The sequence below is a fragment of the Mus caroli genome, chromosome 14, assembly GCF_900094665.2.
Source record: "Mus caroli chromosome 14, CAROLI_EIJ_v1.1, whole genome shotgun sequence".
NCBI lineage: Eukaryota > Metazoa > Chordata > Mammalia > Rodentia > Muridae > Mus > Mus caroli.
In genome coordinates, this window is record NC_034583.1 from 113036740 (window position 1) to 113051715 (window position 14976).

Here is a 14976-nt window from a genome sequence, read left to right on the forward strand (position 1 = left end):
GATAGATAGATAGATAGATAGATAGATAGATAGATAGATAGATGATAGATAGATAGATAGATAGATAGATAGATAGATAGATAGATAGACAGACAGATTCTTGGTGTAACTATTCCCTAAGCAATACATAAAACAACTGCCTCCTTATTATTCCCTTCATAAAGAATCATCAATAAAGCAGATATAGTATACATGGGGAAATGTAGTCAATACACAAATATTTCACCATTTCCTAAAAATGACTTTAACTTCCTCAGATTGTAGTATCCACAGAGGCTGGGAAGCCCTGCCTATAGAAACTGAGGGATGACTGTGTTCCTTTCAGTTTCAAAACTCATACTGTATCCTTTTAAGAAATACAAGCTTTTGGATTCCAAGTATAAGTGAGATCATATACTGTATTTCAAAATGGAAAAATAAAAATAAAAAGACCTCATGGAAACAGACTATGCCACTGCTTTTTTGTGTATATGTACAGATACCAAATAAACATTCAGTTATTAAACTAAGTAAAAATAAATTACTAAAAAAAAATGTGTACAAATCGTACTTCTTTTGAAAGTCTTCCAAACAAGTGCAGAGAAATAAAAGATCATAAGAACATCGTATTTTTCAGGTTTTTTTTATGAACTAGGTTGTGTTTCAAAATGTGGCAAACACATTTCCAGATGTGAGATTAGTATTTTTTCCAGATCACCAAACAATGATGAATAATTAATAATCAGCTTCTACAGTAGTGTAATAAGGACCAAATTTCAAAGTCAACGTGTCAGAACCCATGCACACACATCATTAGCTTCTGCTGCTGCTCTAGCTATTTTACCAATACTGTGCTGTGGGCCAGTCACTACTGTCATTAGTGCGTCACTTACTGATGGGTAGAGGTAACCTTCTCCATTCATTGCTATGTACAGCCCTGTCTTCACTCCCTGGATGGCAACAACGCGCAGTCCCACTGGGATGAGGTTGAACAGTGCTGTTGAAGATAAAGGTGATCTGTCACCAGGCAGTAAATGGAACAAAGCATTTCAATAATACGTCCTCTTTTCTTTCTGTTATTTAAGAAATACCATAATATTTCTAATTTATGAGGTCAACTAAAGAACTTTATGATGAAAAGGCTTCTGCTATATAGGAAAAAAAATGAACATCTTAGTTTCAGCTTCCCCATGGAAGACTTGCTCACAATATTTTGAAGGGTTTGAGGGGCATAACAGAAACAGCTTCCCCATAGAAGACTTGCTCACAACATTTTGAAGGGCTTGAGGGACAGAACAGAAACAAGCCTGGAATCTTGCTTCTATTATCAAAGTTTCTGACCCTACTAGATTTCAGGGAAAGAAAGTCACCTATGTATATTCTCAAGGTGCAAAATTTTAAAAGTACAACTTGAAAATTGACTGTTAATTTCTATACAGTATGACTGGGTACTGCAGTGCAGCATAGGTCAGATGTTCAGAAGTAATTCCGAAGCTAAATCACGTTGGCAGAAGCAACATGAGAAAATCCAAGAAAAGATATATACCTGCCCATATGTGCCAAGAAAATTAAATAGCATGCAAATTTTCAAGAAAGACTTTTATTTACTGGTATTGTAAAAAGCTATAAATAAAAAGTGGAATATGCTTAGTTTTATATTTCTGATAAGTTAAAAACACAATTATATTATTATGTTTTCCTCCTTTCTAAAAAGTATTTAATACATTTTTATGAAGTATATACAACATCATCTTGTATATTGTCAACCATAATATCTCTGGTATACATATACTACTTAATAAGGCTTCTATTAGTATTCTTAGTGCAAGTGTTATTGACAAGAAGGCTATTTATTAATTAACTGCTCTTATTCAACTCCTTAACTTGAATTTACTTCTGAGAAATAGGAGTAGGCATGGGAAATACTTAGCTCTTAACATAAATATATAAGTAAAATGTCTTATCTTTAGGTCTTCAACTCTTTTATATAAGACATACCATTTGAAATTGACGGGCAATTTGGTTTCATTCTAAGGCTAATAAGTACATAATTAAAAATAATGTTGAAAGTTTTGTTTTGTTTTTTCTTCTTCAGGGTCATACTATGTATGGTGGAGAAAGTTACTCTTTTGCAATAATTACACATTCCTATTCTCCAGATAATACCAAATCTGCACATCAAAGAAAAACAGTCAGAAATGGTCTTGAGAATTACCTAGAGTTTAATTTGGGGACCCATGTGTGAAAAGTTGAGTATTGTTTTCACTATGCAAAGTAATACTGAACTGCCTTCTGCAGGATTCTAGAAGGTTATGACATATAGAAAAAAATTTAGTCCTTTTCATTTCTGTTATTTAGTATTGAATATGGCATGGTGTCATTTGGTAATAGGCTTTGTCCTGGAAATTCTGTTTCTTCTTTGCCTGTGAGGCTTATGTTTATTTTTATCTTTATTATCTCCCTAAAATTTGAAAGGAGGGACACTTTATGAAAATTCATAACTTCCATGCAGAATTTAAGAGAAAACATAATCTTGTGTATGTCTACCTAACCTGACAATTTCAAACCTAGTTACTTTAACCTCTGTATCCTGCTTTTGAAAAAGTGTTGTAGCTTCTGAATATATCATGTCATATATATGGTATAATTTCCAAAGGCAAGAGTAATATGAATACACTAAAATAATACATTATAAGAAGTAGGAAAGTTCTAAAATGTAGCCTAAAATAGCCATAATAAAAATTACACTTTCTTTTGTCAGAATTCTGGCAGGGAAAATGAAAACAATAACCATTTACTAATTAACTGTGTAGAGCTGACCATGGAACAAGGGTGGTGCTAGTTAAGAACACAGATAAATTATCTTTCACTCTCCTTAAATATTATATTACAAAGCAATGAGGAAAATCCTGATGGAATAAAAATAAAGAGGTCTCTGTGATTGTGAATGAATACATGAATGAATGAATGAATGAATGAATGAATAAATTGGAAATAATATAAAGATCATTTTTAAGGCAAAAAATGCAAGACACAATAGAAAGATTTATTATTTACAAAAAGAAAAGGAAGATTAACAAGAAAATGTATCTATAATATTATTCAAAGGGAGTAAAGCAAGTCCCACAAATTGCCAATGTAAACACAATATTCATAAATCTCAGTTCACTTCAGATATAAAGATAGTGAAAATATTAATATTTCACATAGACGCATCATGTGTAAAACAACTGATTTCGTGTCATTAATTGATCTCAGAATCCATGCCTCAGAACTTGATGAGTAGAACTAAAAAAAAAAAAAAAAAAAAAAAAAAAAAAAAAAAAAAAAAAAAAAAACAGGAAGGGCTGATTATTCCATTAAATGAATCAGGTTTTCCTTTCTTTTTATGGATTATAATTTATTGTGAAGAGAATGATAACTAGACAGTTATCATTGCTCATGACCTAAGGGCTCTAGCCCTGAAACTAAATCTATCAAAACACATTTTGGTAATTTTTCTGAACTCAGCAGTAAAAGGTGTGTGTGTGTGTGTGTGTGTGTGTGTGTGTGTGTGTGTATGTATGTATGTATATGTGTGTGTTAAAACTAATGTGCAATTAGAGGAAATTAGAGATCAGCATAAAAGAAAATGTTTAAGTAAGGAGGGTCCCAGATAAATCCTGTGAAAAATGTAACAATTGTAACATAAAAAATAGCAAATAGAATACAAATATCAACATTACAAAAAGCACATAGTTTTTTAAATGAACACAGACCCTATTTATAAGATAATCAAATGTTTTATACAGTGTATATAATAATAATAATCTGAAGATTACCTTCTATGCCAAAGACATTAACTTTTATACTAATGCACCAATGTACCTAACTGTTATAATCAGGGATGAATAGTGATTTTCTGGACATAACCAGTGTGTGAGAAAAAAACAAACTCAGTTTAAGACCAAAAGTGCCTCCTTCTACATTAGTACCTTCATGCATGTGGTCTCAGTGAAATGATACATGCATTCTCGTGGGCAACTAGAAAAGCCAACAGAACCAAGCATTTAGAAATGCATCTCATGAAGCCATTTCAGTAGCAGACCTAGTTTGTCACTTACTGGAATTGGTGCTGTCATCCTTGGTTCCATCGAGAGCTCCATCTGGGTGCATCTGCAAGTAGTAGCCTTGCCTGCAATATAACCTGGTCACTATGCCCTTGAGCTGGGGATCTGAAAGGCAAATACAAGGGTAATCAGCTTCACAAGGCTGAGGGGAAAGTTGGTTGTTACCCTTCTTTTAAAAAATTTCATGTTTCTTTTTCAGAAGAAGACATTTTGTAGAGGCTGCACATTTCTAGCTCCCAGACTTGTCTGGGTCATGATATCCAGACTACACAAACCACCACAATTAAAGCAGGCATAATAATAAGTTTCAGAAAATAGGGCATTTCATGAAACTAGAATGTGTGTTTACATTATTCATTATATGATTAAACTAATTAAATCACTAGTTTAATTATGATTTTAACCTCTAATTATTCCTTTCATTCAGGGTGACAATTCCAGATTTTCAAAGAAGTGACTCAGAAACTTTATTAAAGGTTTTAAATGGAGTTTCATTTTACTTAAATTGACAACCTTTAAGTGTGAGAAAACTGTATTTTAAAACAATGTTAAAATGCAATCTACATCTTTACTAAAACTCCCAGTTTGGACAACGACCCCCTCCTGCTTGCATGGAAGGACTTGCGGTGTTTATTAATGACACATACAAGAGTCAGATATTTCACTTCTGAACGCAAAGTGAGGCCTAGGATCAAAAGAAGATTGGGCTTGGCTCAATGTTGCAGTGAGTGCCTTGCATGTGCAGCACCCAGCACTGCTGAAACAAAACAAAACAACAAAATATAACAATACATTAATCAACATAGGAGTCAGCTTTAGGACAAGGTACTAGTTAAGGTGTAAATGAAACAAACAAGCTCTTCATTTATATAACTGAAAAGTACAGCCTAGTATGTATATATATATGATGTACATGTATATGTATATATATATGTATGTGTGTATGGGTATATATATATATATGTGTGTGTGTGCATATATATGTATCTATGTATGTAAAATTTGAATTTTTGAACATCAGGCATGGAAGTAAATGGAGGTGGGCATTTACTATAACAGAAGGGGAAGTTATGTATTGTGGTCTTCCCACTTAATGACTCTGAGAAAAGGTATATGCATAGTAATTCAGTGTTTCCCTAGAAGCTAGCTCTATTTAATAAAATAAGTATTTGCATGTGGCTTTGCAAAGGCCATCCTCATTTTGGGAGCATATCTAATATGGGGCATCATAATTCTTACCATGGCAACAGGCTTCTCTCCACAGCAGCTGAATAAAACATGCAAATTTGTTTGTGCTGTCCAAATTACAGGATGCCGTGAACAATTTAGCACATAGTCTTTAATAACTACAGACTAGCCAACAGGCAAACAGAAACAGCAAACAGGCCAAACAGAGAGATTTGCCCCCAACAGAATAGCTCTGGGATTTTGATTAGCTTTTAGGAAATGAAAAAAAAAATCAAGCTCAGCCATTGTTTTATGCACACAGCTGCACTGAGCACATTTACTTCAGAGATGGGATGATGAACTGGACACAAATAACATTCTGGAAAGTGAGCTAACATTGAAGTATTATAACATCTCTGTAACAAGCATGTCAGAAGACAGGTGTGTTTAAAATGCTGATTGTAAAAAAGAGATATCTAAGTGATAATTAAGGCTGTATTGTATATATACCTGTTTGGTTTTGGAAACTGGGACAAGGGACTGAGGTGTATGTTTTACATATCAAAGCAGACATGGCCTCCAGGTTCTCCTAGAATCTCTCAGTCCCTACCTGGCTCTAACCCTGAACTTTCTAGTCCAGCAGCTGGGCTGCCCTTCCCCCAAAGGTGCTTCCCTGTAAAATCTAGTCATTTTTATTACCCACTTCTCTCTTTTTCTCTCTTCTCGGCACATGCTCATTCTCTCTTTCTTTTTCCCCTTTGATCTCTCTCCCTTCTCATGGCAACTCCCCTGGCCTTAGTCCTTGGGGCCAGTGAACTCACCCAAGAGCAGCTTCCAATCAACCTGCATTTAATTTAATCTAATCTGGCTTGAAATGGCTTATTTTACCAGCAAAGAAATAACTTATCAATGCCTTTTTATATAACAAGTAATTTCAAAATTTCATAATTCCATAATTCTGATTTGTCTTTTTCATTCTTTTGTTCTGTCAGAGCACCCAGCCCATGGGATGATATGGCCTACATTCAAAGTACATGTTTCCCTGCAGTTAATCCTTTCTGGAAATTATCTCATAGATATAACCAGAGTCAGAACCCACCAGTTTCTTAGATAAGTCAATTCAATCAGGTTAACAGTTGCTTGAGTAATAATTGCAATTGTTGTTGCTGTTGTTTGGTTTGGTTTTTGATTATTGAAATTAGATTTTTTTTTCCATACAAGAAATTCTGATCATGTTTCCTCTTTCCACCCATACAATTTTCCCTATAATTTGCCCATCTTCAAGTCCAGCCAAAAGGAATTTCTACCCATGACTTGACTACCCATGGTCATGTGACCAGCATCTGCCTCCACACCACTAAGTTGTTTTCATAGTCTACCTATTGAGCTGTTTGCCTCCAAAGAATGCTTTTCTACTGCCTAATGCTCTTCTCCCTTTATCTATCATCTCACCAGTGTGGGATTTCTTATGCATTCTCAGGAAATAAAATATCAACTAAACCATTGCTTGAGTACTTCATCATTAGTTTTTAAACATAGAAATTGCTCACTTCTGAGCTTTAAAATGCATTAAAATATACAGAAACAATTCAAGCGACATCTATGTACCCAACAGTACTTTAAAAAAGATGTTAATAATTTGTCTTATAATTTATGATTATAAATCTATATTGGTAAAATTGTATGATAATATTTATCTCACAAAGTTCACATAAAGTAACATAAAGTTGAAATGTGTGACATTGTTCATGATATTTGCAGTGAGTGTTTGTTGATTAAATACTGACAAGGGGCTAGTAAAACATACAGCAATTTCATATGTGGCTGACAGGAGTGAAACTTGAACAGTGCAAAAACCCACAGTGACAATGGCTAGCAAATCTTTACATGGTACTTCACAGATCACTCACATAGTTATGCTTTACAGACCTCTAACTTTAAGATAAACTCTGGTTCTGAGTTTTATACATAGCTTATATTCTTAAAAGGAATGTGGCAAAATAGGACTTACCACCTATTAGGAAAAATTATAGGAAAAACACACCAAAATATTAAATATACTGAATTTTGAAAGTATTTATCAACATTTTTTGCTAAGGTTTGTACAATGAAGGTATGCCAATTTTATAATGGAAATCTAGAGATTGTAATAAAATCTATTAATGACTGATGAATAATGAGTAAGAATAATATTTCATATTCATTCACAATTAAAATTATAATCATATATACCAAAAATATAAGTACTACTTCTGTGGGCTAACTGGTTTAACGCCTTAAAGTTATCATTCGTCAGTTGATTTTGTGAAGCTCCCAATGCAGAGATGTTTCTTTTTTTTTTTAAAGATTTATTTATTTATTTTTATTATATGTAAGTACACTGTAGCTGTCTTCAGACACTCCAGAAGAGGGAGTCAGATCTCATTACAGATGGTTGTGAGCCACCATGTGGTTGCTGGGATTTGAACTCTGGACCTTCGGAAGAGCAGTCGGGTGCTCTTACCCACTGAACCATCTCACCAGCCCTGCAGAGATGTTTCTTATGACACTTAGTTCTTTTTATTACTTGTAAAATGATCTATTGCTGGCTGATAAGGCCACTTAAAGTTTAATATTCATCTTTCAAACAATCATAAAAAGAGACAAAATAACTTTTCCTCTAAGGCCAAAATATATGTGGATGATCATAGGAAGGTAAAAACTAAATAAATAAATAAATAAGTATGGAGAAAAGAGCTATGTCAGGCATATGCCATGAAGCAAAGAGAACTGAGCTCCTAGACTGACTAGGAGAATGAACACACAGGAAATCACTATAACTGGGCAACAAATCTCTATCTAGTATCTGCTAGATCACTCACTCACCTACATGAATCTTCATGTCAGAATGAGAGGAGTGATTATCAAGGACAGACCAAGAAAACCTTACATTCTTCAGCAGGATAGGACCCATTAAGCAGCCACAATAAAAGCACAACTCTCTAAAGTAATGGTGTGCAAAGCAGGCTGCCTACAGGTATACAAAGGCACGATGGCAATCCATTTGCATTTTTTATTTTCAAAAATGGGAATTAAATTTATATTTATTTATCACTTAATATACAGATGTGATATTGGTATCCTTATGCAGCTAAATGTTATATCAGATCCTTAAGGAGCCTGAGGTGGGTGGACAGACACATTCTGATGGGCTGTTCCAGGGACACTGGCTCTGACTTAGTTGTTCCTGATGAATATTTCACTATGTTCTGAAATTTATGTGTTACAAGTAAAACAGATTTATATATTATAGCATGTATTTTAACTAACAGTAGGATAATTTAAAGGGAAAATACACTGACAGAATGTGGATTGAAAATAAAAACATAAAATTAGCATTGTCAAATGCCAAACTTTTAGCTAAGATGAAATCTCTTTTATAGAAATTACCTGCTTAAAATAGACACATAAAAAATAAGCTCTCTTCTCAAATCTAGTATGCACTTAGCCAAAGTTTCAAAAATGTTAAGACATTTGACATATATTTATTATGATTAAAAATGCTTACCCTACATAAATATTGTGTCCTGACCTTCAAAGCAATGGAAATATCACTAATGTAAAACAAAAAAGGTTTGTTTTGTGAATAGGTGCTCACATTTTTATTAAACTGATCAAATAAGAAGTTTTATGACATTTCTCTAGTATTTAAAGTAAAAACTCTGTAAGAACAAAGACTTTTGTTTTGTATGTCTTGTACCCCAAACTCTTACAATTCAGAAGCACAATTAATAACTAAGTACAAGTAAGTTTTGAGGTCTAACATTTACATATTTCAGCTATTCATGTAAATACAAACTTCTATTTACAAGATTGGTAGAGTTCTTTGTCCTCTAAAAACACTATACCCTCAGAATATCTAGTCTATCTAAGAAAATATAAATAACTTATTTTCTTCTTTTTGTCTCAATTCTTTTTTCTTCTTTTTTCATTAATTTTCTATCTACTGTACTAGGTCAGTTACCTAAAACTGTTTTTGAGGATACCCTTTGCGCAAAATTATGAACATTAATTAAAACAGACACAATGAAAACTAATGTATCTACAACAAGAAAAAATGCTTTGTAATGTATTTCCTCTCAATACTAAGAATTGAAAGACACGCAAATGAGTCTAAATGCCTGAACATAGAGGGGGAAAATGCCCAATGTTTTAATTAGAACAATTACTTTCTCAGAAATGGCTTCATTTGAATCAATCACCATTATAAGCCATTTTCTTACAATATGTACATTGAGTAGCCAGGACAAACCATTTGATGATATGCATGCTTTTTATTACTGTTCATAGTGAAAAATGCTCACTACATTGTACATTGTTTACAGTTAATATACTGATGTTTCACTTCACATGTCCTGTGCTGATAAGTGGTATATGTGGTTCTCATTGAATGCCAGTGGAAGTCCTTAAACATGACTCTTCCTTTAGCTATGAAAACATACACACATTCTTCTCCAGGATAAAAACAGTTTCTAGAATATATATATGGGGGAAATGTGGTAGATCTAATTAAATTTGTCACTCCTGGTTGCAGAAAAAACTACTGTGAGTCTCTTTCCAAAAGCTATAAATTATCAGATACTATGCCCTGAATTCTTCTAGAAGGCTGATGAAAAGACCATGGTAAAGGCACTAAGGAAATGATAACTATCAGTAAGCCATACAAAGTTTCATATATCCTTCCACTTATCTCTTGGGATGATAGTAATTTTCTTCCACTTACAAACACAATGCTGCTGAGAAAATCCATTCCTTCCTTCAGTTTTTCTAGAATAATGCAGTTTGCCTGGGAAATGTCCCATAAACTCGTGTGCTTGAACACTTGCTCTCTACCTGGTAGTGCTATTTGAGGTTATTGAACCTTTAGAAGGGGCAGGTTTTATGCTGGAGGAAGTGAATCTTCGTGGGCAGGCTTTGAGGTGTGGTAGGGAGTCCCACTTCCTGTTTACTCTCCGCTTCCTGATTGCCAATGCAATGTGACAAGCTGGCCATCCTACTCTTAATACCATGTCTTCCTCTTTGTGTTGGAATGTATCTCCTTGAAATACAAGACAGAATAAACCCTTTCTTGTTAAATTGTTCCTCACAAATGAAAATCAAATCCAAACAAAATAGTTTTATGTGGTAAGCCAAGGAAATTCTGTGTGAATCTGTTTTTATGACCAGGACCCTGAGGCCTCAGATCCATGGAAACTGGCAAAGCCTTCCTCTGATCCATATGCAAATGTGACACATACTAGGTCCCAGCTTTACATGTCTTTGTGTGTTTGTCCTCCCTTCCCCAGTCAGGTTTACAGAAACAAGCCAGGAAGAGCATATTGGTTTTATTCTCAAAGCTTTCTCTGTTGGGTGGAGACAGGGGGATGGGTAGATTGCAGTTTTCCAGGCATGGTACTTTGACGGGGTGAGTTCTATGAGCTCTTTAACCTTCTCTAAAACTGCTGCCTCCAGGATTATCCTCCCTCAAAGTAAATAATATAAACCAGAATTTCCCTTTCCTAAACTGGGTGTCAGAATCCAGAGCCGTTTTTCCTACAAAGCAATCAACAGAACTTCAGATGATCATGTTCCTGTTTCTCCTCCAAACCTATCCTTTCAGAGGAGTTTTAGATCACACCCAGAAGGAATGAAAGCTCCACAGAGAGATCAAGATGACAAATCTTCACCAGACACCTCAGTGTATTGTCAGAAGAGTGTACCTTTTTCTGTCCAGTCACATTCCTTTATCAGTGTGGAAACAGGTTTCACTAGGCCTCCATGTCTGAAGATTCCATATCACATAAGATTTTAATTAGAAGATTGCTTATGCTTTTCTCTTCTTAACCTGACTTGTGTGTGTAGAGTTGTTAGTCTTGACCTTTAAGATGATTAAGAAAAGCTATTATTGCACCCCTCCATCTCTGTGTTGTGCATTGAATGTAAAAGACTCACCAGCAAATAGCTTTAAATTAATGTGTTCAATAAAACACTATAAACCCTTTGATATTTGCATATTTCCTTATGATTGCCTATTAGTATGATTTTCACAGAATAGATGCTCAAGGAATACTTATTGAATCCAATATGCTTTCTGTCTATTTTAAAATATCTATACAAGCCCTAACTAGTACTCTGGATAAAATTTATTATTTTAAAAATCTTTCTTAGGTATATGAATAGAAAAGCCTATTTGATATAAAGATAAATGTGAAAATGTGAAAATAAAATAAACCAAAATAAAATAAAACTATTTGGAAATAATTTTCCAAAACAATTGTGTTAAAAGATAATGTCTTTTGGTAAAATATAGGATAATACAAACTGGACATGAGAACCCCAGGCAAAGGGATATGCTTGAGGAAATCATTAGAGGGAAGGCAGACAGTAAGAATGCTGCTTTCAGTGTATAAAAGAAACTTTTGTGTGCAAGGATGAAGAGTTGACATCAGACCCCCACAACCCACATAAAAGCTAGTGTGGTCAGGCAAACCCTAGGTGAGGATTGGCATCAGATGAACATTAGAATTTGATAGCCACCGGTCTAGACAACAATATTGAGCTCTAGACTCAGGGAGAGACCCTGTTGTAAAGGAAGAAAGTGAGAAGTGATAGAGCAAGATACCCACTGTTAAGCTCTGACCTCAAGGGCAGTCACACCTGCATACACACCTGCATGTATTCCCACACAAACAACTTCTCACACCTGCATATATATATATATATATATATATATATATATATATATATTCATATGTCATGGGTCTATGTATATATATATATATATATATATATATATATATATGTATATGTCATGGGTCTATGTGTGTGTATATATATGTATATATATATATATATATATATATGTCATGGGTCTATGTATATATATATGTGTATATATATATATATATACTAGTATATATGAATACATATATATATATATATACATAGACCCATGACATTACATAGACCCATACATATGTACATATATACATAGACCCATGACATTCAGGAAGCCTGCTTAGCACATGTTCCATATTTCTAAGACACAGCCCAGATTTAAGCATTTCAAGGAGCTAAAGCTGAATTCTCAAGAGCTGGACAAATATCCAGTGCTTGAAAGTGCCAGGGTCAAGAAATCTTTGGTAAGAAACACCCCTTTTCCAACATAATTTCTACCAATATTCTATAACTGCAATATTCTAAATTTTAGAAACATATTAAAACTCTCACAGCCCAGAGCATCTTCTCAATTTAGACAATGTAATGGCCACAATATGAGATTTTCTAAAACTTGCTTCATCATCTTTATAAAGATGTGATAAAATTGTATTAAAGTACTTTGTCCCTGTGATACATTTCTTTTATAGTATTAAATTTAAAGAAATTAAGTTGTAAATATTGATTATTTAAGTGAAGATACTCAGCATTCTTGTGGCATAGTTAAGTGAATGATAACTTACTCTTGAGTGACAACACTGAGTGCACTCTTCAGATGCTGCATTGTGTCAGGGATTCCCAGTTTTTGTGCAATTCTGTTCATGCCTGGCCTACACAATGGAGTGCACATGCAGAACAGAACAGTGATGCACTCTGCCTTCCTCAGTGTGCTGGTGCATCTCTCATATGAACTTCAGCAATCACAGACAGGCACACAATTATTCACTCTCAGAGCCCTTGTTAGTGTGCCAACAACACCACATCCTAAAAGAACCAAGATAGCTGCAGGAAACATTTATATTGGCACATACTAGCATATTAGAGAGGACAATGCTACAGTTAAAGAGTATAAATATTTCTAATAGGGCTAAGTAAATAACTATGTATGTTACATAAATTTTCATGAAAAGTATAGATTATAAAACATTTTAGTTGCTATGTAGCTGCTATTTTACAATTCTACATATACACTTTATTATGTATGCCTTTTCAGGTAAGAACTTGGATGGAATATTCAACAGTGCCTCACAACCTTTGATAGTAACCTTTTCTAAATAATTATAGGAAAGTCACCAGGGATCCTAGATTTTATGGAGATATATCAAATCATGGATGTGTATATAATATGAAAGTATAAGAGAAAATGTTTAGAGAAACAAAGAAACTAATGGGAGGGGTAAGAGATGAGAAATGGGAGGGCAGAGGGGTTGTTACAGGATTAATGTAAGGATGTACTTAAAGTACATGATGCATATGCATGAAAGCGCACCTATGAAATTCAATGCCATGCATAATGAATGTATGACCATAGTGGGGAGGAAGAGAAAGGGGGGAAAGAAATGGGATGGGGGAGGGAGGGAGGGAGTAGGAAGGAGAAGAGTAAAAGGGAAGAGAAGGATGACAAAGAAGGATAAAGGAGAGGAAGGGAGGGAAGAAGAGAGGGTAAGAACGGCAGTGCCCATCCATACCTAACATATAAACTCAAAAGGTTGAATGATAAAACCCATTGAATATTAGAAATGAGTCAGTCATCAGGAAACAATGGAAAAGCTATGCAGAAAAGCCTTCTCTCCAGAGTGTAACATTTTATGAATCTTGCAGGACATGCTGGATAGAAGCACACCCATAAAGGTTTTGACACTCCTAGAGCGAGCAGGAGAAAATGAGCACCTGTGGAGACTGGGGGTGGGGGTGCTAACAGAATACTAAAGAGAAGAAAACGTCTCAGAGACAGAATCCTCTCACATATACAGCTGAGGACTAATAAGTCATAGCTTTGAAAGAACCTGAGGCTGAAAAGAAGCACCAAATATATGAGGGTATTGGAGTCTCAGATGCACAGAACTGAGAATCACAGTCACGCTGATTTTTTTCATAATTCACAGGGTTCTGAACAAAGAGCAAATATATCTTTCCTCAGTATTAGGGGAAAAAAAAGAAAACAACTTCAACCTTGAATCTGTCTCACATTACAAACTTGAAAGCAAGATCTGAACAGTATGTATAGCTGGGAATTGCGGGGTAGCTTAGTTTCTAAAATACTCACAAAGAAAACATTAAGGCCTGATTTGTTTCCATGAGTTTGATTTCTGTTTATAGTTAGAAGAAATAAAAATAATCCCAAAGGAATTTCTAGAGATAAAGTCTACATATCACATGTGATGGCTCAGTAGTTAAGAGCACTGGATGGTTTTCCAGAGGACCCAGTCTGTATTGTAGTACCCACATAGTAGTTTACAACCATGTATATATTCAGTCTCTGAAGATTCTAAGTTCTCTTCTGGTCTCCACATGAACCAGCTATGTATGTGGTACACATACATACATGCAAGGAAAACATATACACACATAAAATAAAGATTTTTAAACATCTACAACACATAGAATAAAAATATATGTATTGTATGAAATTAAAGACTAGTTGGTAATTGAAGAATTAAAAATAATGAACTCTAGGCTGGTAAGATGGCTCAGCAGATAAGAGCATGTTCTGTTTGTTCTTCCAGGGGTCTGAATTCAATTCCCAACAAGGAGCTGATGGCTTGCCACCATGTATAAGTGGATCTGATGACCTCTTCTGGCCTGCAGATGTATATGCAACAAAGTACTCATACATTAAATATATCAAAATTTTAAAAAGTCATTTAAAAAACAATGAACTCTAGAACACAGAAGTGGCAATCGTTCCAAATGAAACTCAAAGAAAAAATATTTTTTTAGAAAATTAAAAAAGAAGCCGGGCGTTGGTGGCGCACGCCTTTAATCC

The 14976-nt window shown here is 34.4% G+C and overlaps 1 protein-coding gene across 6 annotated transcripts in view; it reads right to left on the bottom strand.

Moving 5' to 3' along the window:
- Fgf14 (fibroblast growth factor 14) overlaps nt 1–14976 on the bottom strand; it is a 637724-nt gene that overhangs the window by 137190 nt on the left and 485558 nt on the right. For all 6 annotated transcript variants that reach the window (XM_029468877.1, XM_021181486.2, XM_029468880.1 and 3 more), the window contains 2 exons: nt 4083–4193; nt 873–976 (listed from right to left, as the gene is read on the bottom strand). In XM_029468877.1, coding sequence (XP_029324737.1) covers nt 873–976; nt 4083–4193 — 215 coding nt within the window. The remainder of the gene's footprint in view (nt 1–872; nt 977–4082; nt 4194–14976) is intronic.